At 38.9% G+C, this 23001-nt stretch overlaps 1 protein-coding gene across 4 annotated transcripts in view; it reads right to left on the bottom strand.

The window, feature by feature from the left end:
• Positions 1–23001, bottom strand: part of LOC113060418 (fermitin family homolog 2-like) — a 57153-nt gene that overhangs the window by 22532 nt on the left and 11620 nt on the right. For 2 of the 4 annotated variants that reach the window (XM_026229319.1, XM_026229317.1), the window contains exons 3-5: positions 21733–21966; positions 7267–7395; positions 5277–5309 (exon numbers count right to left, since the gene is read on the bottom strand). In XM_026229319.1, coding sequence (XP_026085104.1) covers positions 5277–5309; positions 7267–7395; positions 21733–21966 — 396 coding nt within the window. The remainder of the gene's footprint in view (positions 1–5276; positions 5310–7266; positions 7396–21732; positions 21967–23001) is intronic. The other 2 variants (XM_026229321.1, XM_026229320.1) reach the window with 1 other exon arrangement.

Raw genomic sequence — 23001 nt, forward strand, 5'->3', positions numbered from 1 at the left:
CTGCGGGAGCAGACACTGCTGCGGCAGTGGTGAAATATAGGTAGAGGCTCCTGCGGGAGCAGACACTGTTGCGGCAGTGGTGAAATATAGGTAGAGGCTCCTGCGGGAGAAGACACTGCTGCGGCAGTGGTGAAATATAGGTAGAGGCTCCTGCGGGAGCAGACACTGCTGCGGCAGTGGTGAAATATAGGTAGAGGCTCCTGCGGAAGCGGAGACTGCTGCGGCAGTGAGGAAAAAACAGAAAAGGCTCCTGCAGGAGCGGACAATACTGCGGCAGTGGGGAGATATAGAGAAGGCTCCTGCGGGAGCGGACAATGCTGCGGCGGTGGGGAGATACAGAGAAAGCTCCTGCGGAAGGATGGCTGAAGTGAGGATTGACCATTACAGATAGATAGGTCATGTTAGGAGAGTTAGCTATGGTAGATTAGGAGTTTTAGTGAAAGGGGATGAGCTGGCGTTAGAGGGGTTGGCTGAAGAGGGTTCGAGATAGATATATAAATAAATAAAATAATCGGCCTGACCAATAATAGGTCTTGGTACCCTCTGCCTTCTGGCAAATCTGGAGCTGGAGGCCACTGAACAGAAAAATGGTTAGTAGCATGAGGGAGCGGAAGAGTTGAGGGCGCGTTTACGAATGGAGGCGGCCTCACGTTTGCTTCAGCTGCTGTAGCTGTGGGTCGTGGGAAGGGGCTGGGGTGTGTGATGTCTTGAAGAACCTGTGTAGCCTGCACTGCTAGCAGAAGTAACAGGATGGAAATACTGAGATGTGCAGGCCCGTGTTGCAAGTAAAAGTAGCTTCATGCTTGCTTTGGCTGCTGTAGTTGTTGGCTGATTTGACAATTGCTCAAACCTTGTCTGAATTAATACAGTCCTGTTGGAAAAGCATCTTTTCCTCTTGTTTTGGCCTTCGGGCCCTTTTAAACAGCCTCCGGAGCAGATAAATTTGGGATGCTGTTTTCCTGTTGTAGTATGGACTGTGAAAATAGAGGCTTTGAAACAATGTAGCATGTTTAGTTTTATAAACCATTGTACCAATAGACATGTCTATAGCAGTAACGTTAATTGCAGTAATTCAAATTCAAGCCGTTTCTAAAGACATTTACTTTGCATGCTTTTCATATAACAGTCCTAAAAAGACGATAGAAAATTTACTCACACTTGTTGTTCTGCAGCCAAACACGAGGCAGTAGCGTGAAAAATTCTGAATAATCATGCCAGTAAATGGTGAAATATGTCCCTAAATAATTGATCCTGCCGGAATAATTGCATGAAACTTATGTCTGTATCATCTCAGTGAGGTTTAAACATGCACAGTAAAGCAAATGTAATGTCTTTAGACATTTCGGTGTGGATGACAACTCTGCCAAAAGCCTTTGCTTCGTGGTTAAAAAGTGGCATCGTCATCGGACAGAGTTAAGTCATAACGCCGTTTAACAAATTTTGGCGTCTTCATAAGCGCATTCTATATATAACGTCTATTTAAATTGTTCAGATGAGCAAATCACGAGGTTTTCTTGCATGATTAGCATTTTAATTGTTTGGTCAGACGGTTCATATATTGATCTATATATTCACGTTCATAAATCGGGGATTAAACGTGGAATTTATCTTTGGTATGCTAAATATGTAAACAATATGTGCACAGTACCTATAACTGCACTTTACATTTTGCAAGATTGACATGCTAAATGGCTAACTGACCCGGTTTACTCTCATCAATTTTGTTAAGATAAGATATGTACCAGTTCATTGCGTTTACGAACGACATGTATCCGTTTAATCAACTCGACATGTATACCGGTTTAGTCCTTTCATTCACAAATGAGAGCTCTCGATCTCTGAGACTCATATGAAACTCGCTCATTGTGGATGACAACTCTGAAAAATTCTTCATGAATGAGTGTAAACTGAGAACGATTCGTTCGCCTAGAAGATTCATTCAAAAAAAAAAACGATTCTTTCACGAACGACATGCCACTACAACAACGCACGGTCTTCGCCGCTAGTGGAGGCAGCATCGAACTGCGCCACGGCTGAAAAAGCGAGAGAGGTTTACTGCGCTGAGAACTGGAGCACGGCTGCGATCCAGCATTATAAGAGAGCCCGGTCCTGGTGAGAAAATCGTGTTGTCGAGTGAGGCGAGCTAAAGGATTTGCACGAGCTTTTGGCCACAACGTGTGGCTTGGCGAGAAGAGCAGCTGACGCGATGACGCTTGTTGGTGTTCGGCGGATAGATATCTTCGTCGGAAGGAAGATTGGGCCTGTGATAAGATGACGGACAGAGCGAACCGAATGCTGACAAACGGTCTATGCCGAAAAACTGTCCTGCCGAAAAACTGTCGTGGGACAGGAGGTAGGAAGACTGGATATATATACGCTTGCGTGCTATTTAAGATTATTAGCTAAACGAGATGAACCTGTGCCAAATTGGATGATTATCTGATCGTGCTTCTCCCGAACTTTGTTAATAAAACCACATTTCTTCGCGACCCGGCGAAACACACCAATTTGAAAAATTAATGGAATGCATAGTCGATATAAAAAACTGGATGACGAGTAATTTCTTACTGCTAAATTCTGAAAAAACAGAGGTGTTAATTATAGGACCTAAAAACACTTTCTAAGACTTGATAGTTGCTCTGTCAATTCTTCGTCATCAGTTAGGAACCTAGGTGTGCTATTTGATAGTAATCTTTCCTTAGAAAGCCACTTTTTTAGCATTTGTAAAACTGCATTTTTCCATCTCAAAAATATATCTAAATTATGGCCTATCGTCTCAATGTCAAATGCAGGAATGCTAATCGATGCATTTATGACCTCAAGGTTAGATTATTGTTATGCTTTATTGGGTGGTTGTTCTGCACGCTTAGTAAACAAACTACAGCTAGTCCAAAATGCAGCAGCAAGAGTTCTTACTAGAACCAGGAAGTATGACCATATTAGACCAGTCCTGTCATCGCTGCACTGGCTCCCTATTAAACATCGTATAGATTTTAAAATATTGCTTATTACTTATAAAGCCCTGAATGGTTTATCACCTCAGTATTTGAATGAGCTCCTTTTACATTATACTCCTCTACGTCTGCTACGTTCTCAAAACTCAGGCAATTTGATAATAGAATATCAAAATCAACTGCTCGGGCAGATCCTTTTCCTATTTGGCACCAAAACTCTGGAATAACCTACCTAACATTGTTCGGGAGGCAGACACACTCTTGCAGTTTAAATCTAGATTAAAGACACATCTCTTTAACCTGGCTTACACATAACATACTAATATGCTTTTAATATCCAAATCCATTAAAGGATTTTTAGGTAAACCGGAACCGGGAACACTTCCCATAACACCCTATGTACTTGCTACATCATTAGAAGAATGGCATCTACGCTAATATTTGTCTGTTTCTCTCTTATTCCGAGGTCACCGTAGCCACCAGATCCAGTCTGTACCCAGATCAGAGGGTCACTGCAGTCACCCGGATCCAGTACGTATCCAGACCAGATGGTGGATTAGCACCTAGAAAGGACCTCTACTGCCCTGAAAGACAGCAGAGACCAGGACAACTAGAGCCCCAGATACAGATCCCCTGTAAAGACCTTGTCTCAGAGGACCACCAGGACAAGACCACAGGAAACAGATGATTCTTCTGCACAATCTGACTTTGCTGCAGCCTGGAATTGAACTACTGGTTTCGTCTGGTCAGAGGAGAACTGGCCCCCCAACTGAGCCTGGTTTCTCCCAAGGTTTTTTTCTCCATTCTGTCACCGATGGAGTTTCGGTTCCTTGCCGCTGTCGCCTCTGGCTTGCTTAGTTGGGGTCACTTCATCTACAGCGATATCATTGACTTGATTACAAATAAATGCAAATAACAGAATTTAACTGAACAGAGATGACATCACTAAATTCAATGATGAACTGCCTTTAACTATCATTTTGCATTATTGACACACTGTTTTCCTACTGAATGTTGTTCAGTTGCTTTGACACAATGTATTTAGTTTAAAGAGCTATATAAATAAAGGTGACTTGACTAAACTTGACTCTCAATGATCATAATAGCAGTCAAGAATACTAGTTACAATCTGACCCTAAAACCGAGAAGTCAGAAAGCTTGAATTAGGGGAGAAAAGTCTAAAAGGATTTTAAGTGAGTCTAAACGCTCAATATATCTGTTGGCTTCAGCTGAATGTACAATGAATGTTCATACGTTTGTGGAAACACAAATAACCAGATAACATTCCAGATTCATCCGGCTGAGCTGGAAAAAATACTGAAATTCCTTCAATATGACAGAATTTTGGAACAATCCATTAAAAGAATCAGTAAAATATAAATAAAAATAATAAATGCATAATTATATTAATCTGCTTGTGGATCGGACTACACCAGTCACGCTGTGTGCTTGTTTCTGTGCGCAGGACAAAATACATTTTGCCATCAATTAAATTTGTCACATTCAATTCCGATTGCATGCTCACAACTCAGATAAAATATAATTTATTTTCTGTGTCATTAGAGATTCAGCAGCAGTGAAGTCACACTAATGAAAACGGCTCCAGGGATATTAATATTATTTTTCCTGCACTTATTTGCACACTGCATTTGACATTGGTCATTGGCCTCTCTGTTTATTTGGGTTACCTTTTCTACTATTTGACTTGACAGCTAATCTCTGCATCATTGCAAGCACTGTTTTTTTTCTGTATTCCTTCCAATAGAAAAAATGAAACAAGACTTTTGTGCTTGTAGTAGGAATACTCCTAATAAAACTGCATTAAAAGTTCAAGGTCTTTTATATTTCACATAATGGTTTTTAATTTAGTAACTCTTTTTTTTTTTTTTTTTTTTTGTGCACAGACATGCCCTCCATCATGTGCAAATGCATCTTGATATAGATAATATTTTGAGTAAACCAGCTTTTTTTATAACCAGTCATGATGAACTACAGATAAAAGCTTAATAATAATAATAATGATAATCAGTATTTACTGCGTAGCTCCTTGACATGACCTTTCAGTATTTTATCTCTTATCTTATACTGATTTCAGGACAAAGCAAGACAACTTAAGCAAAACTGTGTACAGATAAGGCAATGCAAGGGAATGCAGTGTTTGGGTAAAGCTCATCTCGTGACCCTCATCATCTGAGGTGTCACTGAAGCAGAGAGTCAGGTGACCAGAGCCAGGGCTTTCTGAGGGTCAGCAGTGGTCAGCTGACTGCTCCAGCTGCAGTGAGAGGAAGCAATGCAGGAAGACAGAAAAACAGTGAGCCTTACCTTTTACTGGTCCAATGTATAGTATCTCAGAGGCTTGAGGAATGGAAGGAAATGTAGAAAAGAAAAAACAGAGAAAGATTGGGAATGAAGGATAGATTAAAGAGATTAACAGCTTGGAAGAAGAGGAAAGTGTTAACATGCAAAATGAGAAAAGACCTCAGAAGTAACCATAGTTTTAAGAAGAAAATAATATATATAAAAAAAGAACAAGTTCCCTTTAGTGTCATATTTTGCCTTTTCATTAAACACACACAAACAAGATCTTTAATACACTTTTTGTCTCATTGTCTCTCATTTTTTCTTTGTTGTAAAAACAATAAACAAATTCCCCCAATTTTTTTGTCTCAGTGAAAGGAGTCAGGTAACCTTTAGACAATTTTATTCACCCACCTTAAAGTAAATACATTTATTTTCTATTTGAAATGTCAAGATCAAAATCTTATCATTAAATAAATAAATACAAACATGAAATAATAATAATAATAATAATAATAATAATAATAATAATAATAATAATAATAAATGATGTATTATATTTCTCCTCTTTTCTAGTTTACTTCCTAGTCTAATGCACAAGGCATTTATATTACAAATATTGTAGGCTCTTTTGTAAGATGCTTTGGATAAAAGCATCTGCTAAATGCATAAATGTGCATATGAAAGTCCAGATGCAGAACAGAAGAAGACAGAGCTCTACTTCCAGAGCAGATAGTTTAGTTTGAAGATCTGTAGAGGAAGGGAAAGGACACTTATGGGTGGAGCTCATGTCGTTATCAAAACGATTCTTATCACAGCGACTCGTTCTTAAACCCTTCTGAGAGGGGATCAAGCGGCGGGTCTTCGGCTCATTTCCTGTAGTGGACCGAAGCGGCTCACAGGAGCTCCTGTTCCATCTTCTCCTTCCTAAAAGAGCTTTTGTGCTGAACTAACCAGCGTCTTTATGGTCACTAAACATCGGGAAGCCTGCACTATTTTAATGAGGGTCATCATAAGGTTACATGGTCGTGATGAAGGAACAAGTGGAGAACAGATCCCAGACACAGTCGTGCTTGCACCAGTGTTTTGGCCTGTGTGCTGAGTTTGCATGAGGGACTCATCTGGGACAATAGAGCCTATTCATGTCGACCTGAGGAGATGGAGTCTGTCCTCTGTGCATCTTAAGTGGATTTTAGCGCATCATGTGTGGGGCGCTCGGTGATGTTTCGGTCTCTCTGTCTCAAAATGGCAGCGTGACCAAATATGTGAGGAATCTGAACCATTCACGCTCCGACTGCAAATGAGACGCTGCTCTCAACCCACACATTTCTCATTTCAGCACTGTTTCAACATAACATCCCTTTTGTTTTCCTGCTCTTCAACCACACACGCACCATTATGGAGCTTCATGGCTTCCAAACCATCAAACACAGCCAACGCTGCAAACAAGCAACGCCATGTGCCACAACAATCAAAGCTGCTCACACTTGGGATGATATCAGCGATGTGGAAAATAAGGAACGACACTCACAATTTATGACAGAACTATTGGATTTATGATTTAATAAGGAATAAAAACCTGAAAAAGAGGATTTTCAATAGTTAACATTTTATTAAATTGATTAATTAGATTGATGATAAGTACTTTTTCTCAGCTTTCGGAGACAGACACTTAGTTTCCGCCTCTGAATACATTTTTTTAAAAGGTAATAGTGACTTCTCACAATACTTATTTTTTTTTCTCCGAATTGTGACTTTATATCTCACAACTGTGAGAAAAAGTGTCAGAATTGTGAGATAAAAAGTCTCAAACTTGCAGTTCATGGAGCTCTATCCAAACAATATAATGATCTGAATCTGGTGACTCAAATAAGGGAGAGACAGAAAATGTGCAGCGCAGCTGGTCCTCAGGACCAGGACTGAAAACAGATGACAGAGAGACCAGTGCACTGACATTCTCAGAGGACTTCTTTACACTTCCACAGACACATGATGATGGTGATCTGAGACGTACCTGATCCAGGAGTGAGCAGAGGTCCTTCCAGCTCCAGCGCCTCCTCCTCTGCCTCCTCCAGCTTTTTCTTCTTCTTCTTGGGGTCGCGGGGCTTGCGGAGTAAGGACAGCTCCTCAGGATGCCGGATGTCTGTGAAAGAGGTAATTAACAGAGATGGGACCAAGTCACACGTGCAAGTCTCAAGTAAGTCTCAAGTCTTAACCTTCAAGTCTCAAGTAAGTCCCAAGTATTTTTTTCTTGGGCAAGTCAAGTCAAGTCACAAGCTATGTCAAGTCAAGTCCAAGTCAAGTCACCTTATTATTGTAATTTTACCTGCAGAATCTGATCTTAATAAAGTTAAAAGACAAGATATAAGTAACTGTCAGTAAATTAAAATAATTTGGATTTGCATTGTAAATACTCATGTTCAGTAAAATACATCATGGAATCAAACAAAATTGTAACTTCATAAAATTATTAATTTTTCACTTCTGTGTTTGAAATGTTTTACATTTTCAACATTGAGTCCATAAAACAAAACACCTAAACATACAACAGACTCCTCTCTGAACACCTCTCTCTCTCTCTCTCAAACACAGTTTACATACAACATTAAACTTTGTTACATTTCTAGAAAGTTTGGGCACCCTTTGCAGAATCTGTGAAAATGCGAGTAATTTTCAAAAAATAAGAGAGATCATACTAAATGATTGTTATTTTTTATTTAGTACTGTCCTGAGTAAGATATTGTACATAAAAGATTTTAACATTTAGTCCACAAGACAAAAAAAATGCTGAAATTATTAAAATAACCCCACTCAAAAGTTTTGGAACCCTTGGTTCTTAGTACTGTGTTCTGTTACCTGATGATCCTCGACTGTCTTTCTGTTTTGTGATGGATGATCCAGTCACGACGCTATTCTCAGCCTGCGCTCCAGCTGAGTAATCAACTTTATTTTTTTAAATAATTTACATTTTATATTTAAACTGAAAACATGGTGTGATTAACACTCAAGTCATTCAAGTCATCGTCTCTCAAGTCAAGTCAAGTCCCGAGTCTTTAACGTCCAAGTCAAGTCTCAAGTCATAAAAATAGCGACTCGAGTCGACTCGAGTCCAAGTCACCAAGTCACAAGTCCCCATGTCTTGTCATTAATGATCAGGATCATCACAAGACGTCTCAGACTCGGGGTCATTTCAACAGGAAAATTACATGTATTGGAGGCAGACACATGCTTACAGGGCTGAGCACGTGTTCATTCTTTAGACTCCCCATCGTCTCAGGGTATATGATGTTTTTAAAGACCCCCATGTTTCGCTACTAGAAGACATGTTCCACATAGTCTTAATTAAAAAAATTATAAAAGTTCTGCAAGTGCAAGCACTAGGGATGTTTTATCAAACAAATCATGATCCAGTTGGGAGAATGAGATAATGAATGCATGTCTTAGGGGAACTGACTTTCATAACAAAAGTTTTTACTTTCACCTTCCCTCTGTAAGATTAAAGCAGCGTTCATCAATAGGGTCAAGCCCAGCTCTGCTTTGTTTACAGTGTTAACCAAGGAAACGCTGTATTGCTGCTGTTCCAGAAGCGCCACCTGCTGTCAGAGTAAATCTGTGTCTCATTCAATCCATCTGCTGTTTTTGGCACGTTCAGATGTTTTATGTACCGCAATTTAACAAAGACCATTCTGATTTTGCTTAAAATTTTGAAATTATACAACTAATTTAGATTAAATCTAATTTGGTCAAAAACTAAAAACAATTGTGAGAAAATTGTATTGTGATATCAGCATCATGAATTGTATCGCATCACGGGTTGAGTGAATTGTTACATCCCTAGCAAGTACTACTGTCAACTCAATGACATGCTTCATGCGTCAGACCAAGGCTACATCTCATTGCTAGTTTTACTTTATCTTAGTGCTGCGTTCAACAGATATAGATATAGATATAGATCATGATATACTCATATCGATTACAAAACTATACAGGTATTCAAAGGCAGGCTTTCAGAAGGTTTAAATCCTTCCTGTCTGATTGCTAACACTTTGTTATTTTAAATGGGGAGTCATCTCAGCTATCACCAGTAAAGCATGCAGTGCCACAAGGACGAGTCCTAGGTCCTCTGCTATTTTCAATATACGTTACCCCATGGTAATATAATTAGAAAATAAAGAATTAGTTTCCATAGTTATGATGATACTCAACAGTATATCAACAAGACCAGATGAAACTTCCAAATTATCTAAGCTAACAGAGTGTTTAAAACATGTGAAAGACTGGATGACCAATAATTTTCTACTATTGAATTTGGATAAGATAGACGGATAAACTTCCTCTAAATCTGGGTGTTATATTAGACAGCAACATCTCAAAACCATATTTCCCATGTAACAAAAACAGATTTCGTCCAGCTTATAAACACTGTCAAGCTATGAAACATGCTAGAAAGCTAGTTCAAGCATTCATGACCTCTAGACTGGACTATTGTAAAGCACTTATAAGTGGTTGTCCTGCATCTTCAATAAACAAAGAGAAAGTGAAAAGTGAAAGTGAAGTGACATTCAGCAGAGGATGGTGACCAATAATCAGAATTCGTGCTATGCATTTAACCCATCCAAAGTGCACACACAGAGCAATGAACACACACCTGGAGCAGTGGGCAGCCATTTATGCAGCGGCTTGCTCAAGGGCACCTCAGTCAAGGTATTGCCGGCCCGAGACTCGAATCCACAACCCAAGGGTTAGGAGTCAAACTCTCTAAACACTAAGCCACAACTTCACAGCAAGCTACAGGTAGTCCAAAATGCAGCAGCTAGAGTCCTTACCAGGTCAAGAAAATATGATCATATTACCCCAATTCTTCAATCGCTGCACTGGCTACCTATTAAGTTCTGTATTAGCTACAAATTATCATTACTTGCCTATAAGGCCCTAAATGGTTCAGCTCCTGCGTACCTAACTAGCCTTCTACCTCACTACAACCCATCACGCTCCCTAAGGTCACAAAACGCTGGACTTTTGGTAGTTCCTAGGATAGCAAAGTCCACTAAAGGAGGTAGAGATTTTTGCCATTTGGCTCCCAAACTCTGGATTAGCCTTCCTGATAATGTTGGCCAAACATTCAAATAACGCATCTCAAATTCTTGTACTGCAGTTACATCTGTTCGAATGCACATTAATATTCCTTGGCCTGGGTTGAACAAATAACTTTTGCTTGGTTGATACGCTAATTATATCTGTATTTGTATTTGTAATTCTGCCCAAGATTGAAATCCCATGGTAACTAGAAATTACACAAGCTTCAGTCTGGATCCAGTCCTTACAAAGACCTGAGATGACCGAACACCTGAGAAGAGATGATGCAACCCCTCAGAGGACCTCAGATGAGGCAAACCCTGAAACAAAATAAACTACCAAATGTTGCTACAAGTTTGATTGCAACATGTAATCATTGCTGGTAATGGGGTTCAACATGTTTTTGATTATGCCATTAACAGAATGTTACTGTACATTTCTGCCATATGTACATTAATTTGATCTAGTCACCGCTAACAAGCTACTACTAAATATATTGTAGAAACTTTATTTTCTTTGCAATGATTTGTATCTTAAAAAGTACTATACAAATAAACTTGATTTGAATTGAATAGTTTTGATAATATCACACTTTCCAGGCTGACCTCAAACTCTGCACAGGGACGGAAAAAAATAAGTCTATGCAACAAATAGGGCTCTATGTAATAGGCTACATTTTATTTTAATGGTAAAATTAAATATATATAAAAATCTGCAGTAGGCCTACATATATACATACAAGAAATGCAATGTTGAAATATATTTGATTTAGTTTACAGATAAAGAAGGGGGGGGGGGGGGAAACTGCGATATTGTCGACAGTTTTTTTTTTTCAATTCAATTCAAGTTTTTGTTTAGCGCTTTTTTCAATACAAATCATTACAAAGCAACTTTACAAAAAAAAATACGTTTCTACAATATTTAGTAGTAGCCTATAAGTCATGACTATCAGTTTGTGCACACGTGAGAGGAATTTTTAGAAAAATGAATACAAGACATAGTCAACCAGACAATGAACATTATCAACAGCAATTATTATATTTTGTGTTGACGTTGTCAATAATGTCTACTAATCGTTTCAGCCCTAGCCTAAATATGATGGGTTTCAATTCATTTTTGTGACAGGCTTCATTTGTTCACAGAAAGGAAACTCAAATGGCAGAAACGTAAGTTGAATTCCATGATAAAGCATGTTATACTGTAAATTCCATTTTCATGACTAGATTTCCACATTTTGGAAATCAGAGGTCTAAAGCGGACCAGCGAGAACCAGCGAGAAGACAAGTCCAATAAGTACATGATGAAAGAGAGAGGCTTAATCCAGAATAAAGCATATTTAAAAATAATCGCTTTTGACAGTTTTGGCATTAAATGAGTTTTTATTGAATTTCTTGCAGTTCAGTTCTGCACTTCTTAAAGCATTATGGCAGGACGACTTGCACTCCCTGGATTTTCCACAGCCCTGGAGGAAACGTGTGTGACGGAGTGTGTTGGGGAGGGACTTCATGGCTTGGCAGGAATGGCTTGTTTAGTTGTGTTACTAAAGCAAAAGCATTCCAGAGGTTTTAAGAACTACCAGATGGCGGTTCTCTCACTCTCTCTCTCTGAGTCTGCCCTTTTACAGCCATATGTGAGCGAACTGTATCAGGTCACTGGAGAGCTGTGAGTGAGCGAGCACCTCCTCTGAAATTCCAATCAACAAACAGAAGATCTTTGAGCAAACGCTGCCAAATCAGTCAGCCGTAATTTACAAGAATCTCATAGAGAATGCTCTGATTTAGAAACCACACATTTTTCATATTACTACTTCTTTGATGGGCAGCTCTTGTGTTATGTGAAGTGATCTGGAGAAACGCAGTCCAGTCGCTCTAGGCAACTCTCTACATTGTGAGTAAATCACTTGCATGCGTGACTAAATCTTCACTCTGGATGACTATATGATGTCTAATATTAGCCAATGGCTGATCAATTCTCCAGTGTTTGAGTTGGAAGCAGAGTGTAAGTTTAGCAAAGATATATTTTCACTCACCGAGTTTCTCTCTCTGTCAAGCGATCTGTGTTATTTTTCAGTTCATCTCAATAGATGCACAGTTCAGCTTTGACATACCGTGAACTCTAGTTTACTGGCACGACTCGCCATCGCTTTGGTGAGAGCAAGTGTCATACATGCAGAATTGACATGCTAAACGATATTCTTTGTTGTGTTTTCCTGTCATAATAATGACATTCCTTTTGATTTTTATCAGCTTTTAAGAACTGCCGGGTTTTTCAGTAGTGGGAGGATCTAATGCATGAATGACATTGTCATTGGCTGGTGCTCACCTATTTGCCACCCCTGTATTGATTTCAGCGAATCAGTTCGAGCGAACGCACATAACCTGATTAATATTCATGATTCCAACATATTGTTAATCCTTACTGTTCTTATTAGTAGAATTCAAATCATCATCATTATCATCATCCTATTAGTATTATTGTTAGTCCCCCCCCCCCCCCTTATTTTTAACAGAAAACACTGGATGTCCAAAAATGGACCACTACCAGTCCTAAATTCAGTTAAAATGTCAAAGCATTCACACATGGGTACCAAGTTTTAATTCTAATAACTAAAGTTCTATCATTAAATACTTTATTATCTAAATATCATACTATAACAGTGGACTGACTTATGTCTGATGCAGAGTGTACTTTCAGATATTGAAAAGCCTGTGCCATTTTACAAAAATATACAGTATATAACAGTGTATACGAAAAATCTTCTGAACTATCCTCTTAATAAGGCAAGCTAATATCACGTGGGATCCACGCACTTCTCATTTCTGTTCATCTGTGATTGGAATGGTTTTAAAAGTGGAATTCCTGAGCACATGTCCTCTTCTGTGGAGGAATAACGTCTGGATCTCTTTCATCACAGGCAAACTCTGTCATGTCTATGTGATTTCAGCTAATGAAGAAGAAACTCCCAACTTCTCTGGCAGCAGAGATGGAGAGAGACAGCATATGTGAGCTGGATAATCCTTGTCTCACTGGCTGTCTGCAGCTGCTGCCAGTTGGACTGCTGTAAACTTCCTGTCTCTTATCCCTTCCTCAAACTACTCCGCACGCTCTACAAGACATACAGTGGTCACCGAAAGTATCTGGACACTTACAAATATCTGAATGCCATTGCATTAGAAAACAAAACATCAAAATCATGTGTCAACTGCAAACAGATGATGCTGGAGCTTTTCTCAGAATTAACTTCATTGTGGTTACTTTTAAACTATCACAAAACTCACATCTGAGAGTTAGGAATTTGGTGCACACGTGTAAACAAGAATCTGTACTAGATCTGATTTTTTCTGTCATATGATCAGAGCCACTTCATAATATGTTTTTTTTTTTTTATCAGACACAACTGACATCTGACCTTACAGCATTAGTTTATTTACTGTATCTTCAGAATCGTATCATTACTTGGCTTGTATCGCCAGCAAAGTCTCAATACGCATCTCAAAACAGATGCCATGATACGGGACTGCACTAAATTTCACCTCAGCAGAATTTAGTTAAACAGCTGTTACATTGCATACAATAGGGCCATTGCTAACTATAGGCAGAGCAGACAGTCGACTTTTGCATAATGAATAGGGGTGTAACGATACGCGTATTCGTATTGAACCGTTCGGTACGACGCTTTCGGTTCGGTACGCGGTACGCATTATGTATACCGAACGGTTCGTTGGAGTAATTAATTATATTTAAAAAAAAAAAAAAAAAGAGAGAGATAGAAATATAATGATATGCGTTCAACAAGGTAGCCCAATAACCCAAACAACGTAACAGGCAACGCCCCTGACACTCCCGAAGAAGAAAAAAACACCATCTTATATGTTTATGTTAGGCTACTCAGCAGGCGCTCGCTCACTCAGTACACGCTGAAGGCTCGTTGCAAAATAGCCAATGCGTTTAACAGACTAGAAATGAGAAGATCCTCCAATAACCAACAGGTCTGGTGTTTGGGTGCACTTTGGATTCCCTTTAAGCTATAATGGTGATGGCAAGAGAGTGGTGGATAAAAAAACAACGGTATGTCGCATCTGCAACATGACAGGGTACACCAGCGGGATTACAAAAAAAAAAAAAAAAAAAAAACAGCGGGAATATCTGGGATATATGCGTCAGTACTATCTGGGAAAAGACGAAAAAAAGGAGAAACATGCACGCAGCAAACTATCCCTGCAGCATTTAGACACTATAGCTTACAGGGAATCCAACCCAAACACCAGACCTGTTGGTTATTTTAGGATCTTATATTTCTGGTCTGTTAAATGCATTAGACATTTTGCAACGAGCCTTCAGCGCATGCTGAGTGAGCGAGCGCCTTAGGGGCCGTTCACATATCGTGCCTAAAAACGCGTGGAAAACGCTAAGCGCGTCTTTCTCCTCCTTTCCAAAGCGCTCGGGCAGAAGCACTCATGAGGCGTCTGTCTTTGCTAAGCAACAATGACGTGGTCTCTCCATGAGACGCGGAAATTTCAGCGAAGGATAAATGGATTTGCAGCTCTAAAAATCGCTTGCAGTAGCTCTGCTACGGAGTTTATTTCAAAATTGCAATCCATATACAACTATGATCAGCTGATCCTTCATCTTGGCTGAGCTCTCAACGTTGTTACGGGAAAGGATGAAGCTGATTGGTTAGTTCTTGTCACATGACCCGCGGTGCGCTTGCGGCATTCTGAAAAGTTGAGATGTTTTTACATTTTGCTGTATCTAAAACGTATCGAACCGAACCGAACCGTGACATCAGTGTATCGTATCGAACCGAACCGTGAATTTTGTGAACCGTTACACCCCTAATAATGAAGGTCCTCCAGAACTGAACTACAGTATAAAAGTATAAGAAGTGGCATGGAGTACAATATTCTGATTGTTTGCATCTCTATTTTAAGCCCATAAATAATAATGCACTCATTCTATTAAATGTATATTGTAATTTAATCATTCTAATACATTAATAAAATCATCTTCACATTGCTGGTAGGTAGGAATTTAACGATTCACTCAACTCACGATTCTGATTTCACTGTTCCATTCATGGTTTATTTATTTTTTTAGATTAAATGTCTCCTTTTATTATTGCTTAGACAAAATGCTGCATGTTTCTTAGTGAAATTGAAATTGGGCACTATAATAATATACTAATATAGCTCTTTATTGCTCTTTTGTTGGTTTTGATTGCATCTATTGTCCTAATTTCTAAGTCGCTTTGGATAAAAGCATCTGCTAAATGAAAAAATTTAAATGTAATGTGAATGTAAATAACAAAACTAAATTGAAATTTTACAACAAGCCCCAAATCAAACAAGTAAATAGCACAAATAAAATAAATCACTTATATTTATATAAACAAAATAAGGCTTTAACTGTGCTCTTTCTATTTAATATTAGAGGCAACCACTTTTTACTCAATTAGGTTGTATAATTTCAAAATCTGAAGCAAAAACCGAATGATTTGACTTCAGTTTTGTGAAAACTATACATAAAAAATATCTTGATGCAGATTAAAGCCTTTTCTTGGTTTCCGGTGTAAACAAAGCAGCACTGCACTTATGAACTTTAATATGCTTTATGTCAGAGACAAGATGAAAAGAAAAAATACCATCCAACTTTTCTAAAGACAGTTCCTTTCAGACACACATTCATATAAACTAGCCCTAACTGAATTGTGACCGGTCATTTTCCGGTCAGTGGAGAGAGAGAGAGAGAGAGAGAGAGAGAGAGAGAGTGTGTGTGCACATGGTTGCCAGGTTGAAATAAATAAGTAACACACTTAGCAGATATTTCTGTATTGCGTAAGTGTGAAGCTTTGTTTTCTGGGATTTTCTCTTTATATCAGGCAACCCAGGATGTGCTCCTCTGCGGCCAGATTAATCCTGGCTGTAGCCTATATAATATACTCTATTCATAATTTTTGTTTTAGAAAACTTGCACTTTTCCACTTCATTTTAAACGCAGTTCTTGTATTTAAATTAAGCACGGTCCAACTGCTGCGCACGTTGCAGTATTGATACCTGCATCGTCAAGTAGTATGTGCTGATACATCGTCATATCGATGCACTGAACACAGCCCTAGTCGAGTCTAAAGGGCATGAAAACAGGTAGGACAAAATATGGTCAAAAGATCTGATCGGTGCATTAAGGCTTGCATTATGTTGCTTCGGAAATGCTCTAGCGATGCTATAGTAACAGATTTTTATTTTGTCATGTTTAAAACTAAATCTTATTGACCTACTGAAGTATTCACATAAATAATAAATGTAAACCAACATTTCATGCTATTTTTGTGTTTGTGAGTTAGAGAGTCAGGGTCAATTCAAATCAATTTGAGAGAGGAAGTCATCTGACTTATTTTCGGTCAATATTTTTTGTGCAGATATTGATGGAGAGAATTCATCCGGTAAGTGCTCATAAGGCCTTGTTTTCTATCTATGGACACAACAAAAAGTTACCATCAGACAGTTACACTGATAAGAACTGTTTATGAAACAGGATTTGGAGCAGTTCAAGGGCATGCTGAGTCAGTAAACACGATATCCGTCTGATGCATGTGTACACAGACCAACCTTTACGCATTTTAAACAGCAAACCAAAAAAATCAGCTCTTCCATGGGCGGCAGCATATGCAAAGCATGCAATGACTGTGGCAACTTTCACATTTGAAAGGATACTATGGCAAAGTTATTGCTTTTCTTATTCAAACTGATTTTTTTTTTTTTTATGAATATATGGTTGACCTGAAAAATTTAAATTACATAACTGCTTATCGACACTAGGGGTGTGACAATTCACTTAGCTCACGAGACGAGAGAAAATACAGATACTTGGTTCACTAGAACGAGACAATATTTTAATTCTATTTTAAAGAAAATTTCAATGACAAAATATTTGTCTTTCAATTACAAAAAGTAAAACAATGCAGTTGTATTTTCAATTATTTTAACTAATCTAGGGCAGTAACTAATGATAATTTTGGTAATCAAGTAATCTACTGAATATTTTGACTATTGAGTAATCTGATTTTTTTAGTAACACAAATAAACCCAAGTCAAAACCAGGCTTTTTTATGACTATTTATATATAGACGAACAATATGATAATAATAAGGTAATAATAAATAAATAAATAAAACGGTCAAATAAAATATCAAAACTAAGTCATTGCATGGTTTTATTCAACAACACTGTTAAACTACATAATTTAATATGCCTACACATAATATGAACATAACCAACTTAAGTCCATTATGTATTATAAAAAAGGGCACCAACGTGTGATGGGTGATGTTTCACTTTACAGTGTGATTAAATTATGTTTAAATCCATTAAATTTTAATATTCGGCAACTTACAAACTCAGAAACTTTTATTTTGAAATCGAGATGTACAATAAATGTCATATTTAGAAATGGGATGATGCACAGGTCTCCTGTGTTGGCAAAGGTTTCTAAATGATTTACATCACATATCTAGTGAGATAATGCACACTGTTTTCCATGATGAACGTTAAGCAATTCAAATTCACAGCAAACAGAGAAAGAGTTTAGCGCCTTTCTCACATACTGTCTTTATTGGTAATGTAAGATGTGTGAAAAGGACCTTTTCAAAAATCCCTGCAAATTTGTTCTGCCCATCATATTGTTCTTATGGAGATGACATGATTACTCTGAGCGGTTTACAAAGCTACGCTGCGTTTTCATTAGTTTTTCTATGTAAATATGTGCTAGATGGACATCAATTGACAATTTGACTATTGCGAATTGCAACTTTTTCAACATGTCTACCATTCATCGGGGCTGCGATACTATTATGCAGGTCTCTTATTTATAAGAGCAAAACATTCTGATTGGCTATTAATGTTATGGCGCTTTTCCACTGTGTGCTGCTTCTTCAAATCAACATGGCTCAGATTGGCAAGACTCAACCTGGTTTGCGTTTTCACTAGGGATGTGTACCGAAACCCAGTATTAAACTAGCCCCGGGGCTAAATTATGAAAGACCATAGTATCAGTAAGATCTGACTCTATCAGTTCTGCTTTCGGTACTGGAGGGAAAAAAAAAAATTATGTACTATGTATTTTTGCTTAATAATGTTATCGTGCTCATTTTATCTCGCCAAACATTTCTAATTTGTGATATTATTAAGACGTATGTCTGTGGGATCTGGAAGATCTATCATGTGCGCTGCGGAGGCTGTCTGTCAGTCACACACACACAACAAGAACGAGCGCGGCGCACGCACACGCATAAGGGGCCATATTGCATATTGCATTTTTTGCGTGCTCAAGTTCATTATTTCAAATGTAGGCGCGCGGTATGCGCTCATAATGGAAGCGACACGGTCGCGATGCGCGCGCGGTGCGACAAGCTCGTTTTTTCCCCAGGCGTGTCCGCACCGCATGGAGTTAAAAACATCTCAACTTTTCAGAATGCCACAAGCGCACCGCGGGTCATGTAGCTTCTTCACCTTTTTCGTAACAACGTTGAAAGCTCACCCAAGATGAAGGAACCGCTGATAATAGCTGTATGTGGATTTTTAAATTAATTTAGTAGCAGAGCTACTGCAAGCAGTTTTTAGTGCTGCAAACCCGTTTATCCATTGCTGAAATTTCTGCATCTTCATGGAGAGAGCAGTTCATGGTTGCTTAGCAACGGCAGACTCCTCAGGAGCGCAAGTGCCCGAAGGCTTTGGGGAAAAAAAATCAGAAAGCGGCGCGCCTAGCGTTTTCCACGCGTTTTTAGACGCGATATGTGAACGACGCCTTACAGTATGAAAACTCCTGCTTAATACAAAGAGTGACGATGGCGGAGACAGCAAGACGTTCCAAAGTGTGGTTACACTTCACTAGAGTTGATGCAGACAAAGCTGGTTGTCATAAGTGCAACAAAAATTTTTCATGTAAGGGCAGAAACACAAGCAATCTGTCAAAGCATCTTTCAAAAGTGCATTATGTGCAGACAGAGAAATGCAAAGATTTCAATTGCCTAAAGCCCTATTCGGACGGGACTAGTTTTCTAAACTATTATGTTTGAGTTTCGATTCTTACCACCTGAAGTCTGCGATTTTCATGTACCAATTCGGACGGGACTAAAATCTCTGTGTTTATTACAGAGGTGGGAGGATCTGATTTGTGCATCTGGGCGTCACAGAGATCACACGCTCCGTATGCGTGCATTGCATTCATTCAGAATGATTGCCTTAGTATTATTACACAATAAATACTAAATGGCTAGTATAGCAAAACCATGTTAATGTGTGGTTCCTTTAGTTTAACGTGTTTTCCTTTTTTTGTGTAGTAGGCTAAACCTACCGTATGTTTAATTTTCATAAAGGTACATATGTAATTAAAACATTATGTAACATTATGAGTGCATAAATGAACGCGAGTAATCTTACCAGACGCTAATATTACAATAGCCGTTATTAACAGTTTACGTGATCTTGCTCTTGATTTTATTATTTGTATTATTTTTTTATTATTTATTTGCCGCTAAGCAAATATATCAAACATCCGCGCGGTAAGAGCATCTACGGTAATTCATGTTGGCCAAAACACACAAGGAAACGCGTTGTTAAAATATCACCGGCAATCACAGACATTCCCATTCGGACTGGATTAGTTTTCTCAGAGGATCACTGAGTTTGCTGAAAAACAGTAGGTAATTTGCTCTGGAGTGATCACAGAGGTTGTGTGAGAAAAACACAGACGTGGCAGATTCGGACGGGATTAAAATTAGCAGATTTCTCTAACTACCCCCTGTAAAACGAGTCCCATCCGAATAGGGCTAAACACAACACAAAGTACCGATAAGAATACAGTTAAAGTACCGGACCGTTAAGGAGTATCGGTAAGAGTAGTAATACCGTTAAAACCCTAGTTTTCCCTAGTTTTCACTGCAGTTTAGTATCGCTAGAGTTTGCAGGATTATTCACGTCATTATATTTGCACCGCCTCTACTGCGGTGACTCCTGACAAACATTTTCATTTCGTATCACCCAGTCATGTTCTCGCTGGATCCGCTCCTCTGCTATCAACGAGAGGAACATCTGTACTTCCTCAACAGACAATGAAACAGACATTTTTTTGTTGTTAAAAAAAGGTGCGCTTGTTCAAGGCAGCTGCGTTCACTCCTTCGCTGGCTGTGCTGATTAAAATCTAACGCTTCTGTTGTGTTTGTGTCACAAGTTCAGTGATGCAGGTAGTGATCATTCTCTTCGTCAATCCCTGATCAGCAGAGTTGTGTGTGTATTTGGGCGCTTAAACACAACAAGTTGCAGAAAATAACACCGTATGAAACTCGAAGTAGCTTTATACGTGTGTGCTTTTGGATGTGACAAATGATAGTCTTTTGTGACAATGCAACAATGACCTGATTAGGCAAGTAACAGTTCTGTCAACGGTCCCGAAACATGAGTGAAAGCCTCGTTTCGCAGCCTGCAGTAACTCTTGTAGTGCAGAGATGTGAAGCCACTTTGAGTGAAAGAGAGAAGACGAGGTACAGCTGAAGCACTCATGCTGTTTTAATCTGACAGTCTGTGTGATTTACTCATCTAACCTACAAGCTATATTGAATAAATGTGTGCAGGAATTCCCCTCATTTTAAACTTGAAAGCTGTGCTATCCTGCACTGAAATTCAGAACCTGATTAAACATAATTCTATTATGTAGAGATTTGACAAACAAATTTCCATGACTTTCCCAAAACCTTTTGGGTTTATTTGTGTTTTACAAAACTGTTCCAGACCTGTATGAACACTGTGTGTGTGTGTGTGTGTACATGAAGTTTAAATAATTTGTTTACCAGAATGTTTCATTTTCAAAATAATTTAAAGTGATTTAAATAAATATTATGTGAAAATAAGTACTAAGTCTATAGCAGCAATGTTGTTTTTATTAGCATTAAACTGACTGAAATTATATATAGTGGCATTATATCAATCATCCGTCTACATATGAAATGACCACTAGTGCTTTAAATGTTTGTCACTGCATAATGCATTGTTTCAAAACTATTATTATTATTATTATTTATAGATTTCAATAGGCTAAGATTAGCTGGGGTGTGACAAAACTAAAGGCGATTGGCTTTTTAAAAGCATGTGCCCTTGGACTGGTCAATATGAAATCCATCAGCACTTGTGTGTTTTTCAGTCCATTTTAAGAGGGGCCTTCAAACGATCACTGTTTTCTGATGTAGTCCCATCTCTCCACTAAAGCCTACATCTGTTCTCAGCACTGGAGGCTGGATGCACTCTAATGTATCGCTGAATAACACAATTATCCAGACTTACTGTTCTGATTGAGTTAGGGCTAATGGAGTTAGGGAGAAGCGGAGCATTATTTTAGGGAAGGCAGCAGCACTCACTGAAGGTTTTGCAGATGTCGGACACGGCCTTGAAGACGCGGTCAGAGAAGTTGACCTTCACCCTCATGTGCTTCATGTTGGGCAGCTGCAGGCGTAACAGCTTGTGCTGCGGCGTGAAGAGCAGCCTGGCGTCGGCCTGAATGCCGTATTTATCCAGCGTCCAGTGCGTCTTTAGCAGCCAGGTCTTCTTCTTCTCCCACCACAGCGCGTGATCTGACCAGTCCTTCTTCACATCTGCATGAACACACATACAACAAGGTTAGGAACTAGACTGACAAACACTAGGAAAGGGAGCGATGAGAAGCAACACACTGAACAGAGCTAAAACTGGTCTGTGATTTAGCTGCGATGGAGCTGAAAACAAGGTCAGCTGGAGAGAAACACAAAGCCTTTGTGTGTGTGAAAGCCACTCTTGCCAAACTGGAGGGCTACGTTCTGGTCTGGATGAAAGTAAGAGGCCAAGCATTCATCGGGAGGCCGAAAATAGGTGAAACGCTGAGAAGTGTTTGTATGTGTGTGTAAGGAGATCAGGGTCGAGCCTCGCTCTTTGTTTCACATTCACACTGTAACCCGAGTCTGATACTCTAAACCTGCTCTTCCTCCAGCAGCTGCACACAAACAACACAGGAAGTGGACTGCAGTTCAAAATAACCAGGAGACTCTGCGCTCGTATCAGTTTAGGAGCACCCAAGCGGGGGAACTACATTTCTTCATGGAAAATTTGCAGGGAAGCTCAACGTTTCTATAAGGGTTACTATACCTTTGAAAAAAAAAAAAAAAAAATTAATAAATAAATGAATAAAAAACCTGTGAAATTTTTTTTTAGTCTAGTTGCCCAGTAAAGATTATTATTTGATATATAGATGTTTTTTTTTTGTTTTTTTTGAAAAGTACTAAAATAAAATTAACACAAATTTCATTTAAATGAATAAAAGCTAGGCCTATATGAACACACATACACAGGAAAGTCTAATAAAAATGACAAAAACTAGGGATGCACCGGTTGACCGGCCATAAATCTGAACCGGATGGTTTTTGCTTAAAATACGTGATCGGCAATCGGCCCGGTTTTTGGTATTCTTTCGGCTGATTTTTCCGGAAGTGCGCTCGCGTGCACAGACTACATTGTAATCATTCGCTATGTCATTTGTGTGGAAGTATTTCGAAATCTGTAAGCAGGACACGGGCAGCCGATCAGTACTGGAAATGCAGAGCTTCATGTCTGAGGCACAGATAGCAGGAAGCGATCAGCCGTTGGTGTACTGACGC

Source organism: Carassius auratus, chromosome 42, assembly GCF_003368295.1.
Source record: "Carassius auratus strain Wakin chromosome 42, ASM336829v1, whole genome shotgun sequence".
NCBI lineage: Eukaryota > Metazoa > Chordata > Actinopteri > Cypriniformes > Cyprinidae > Carassius > Carassius auratus.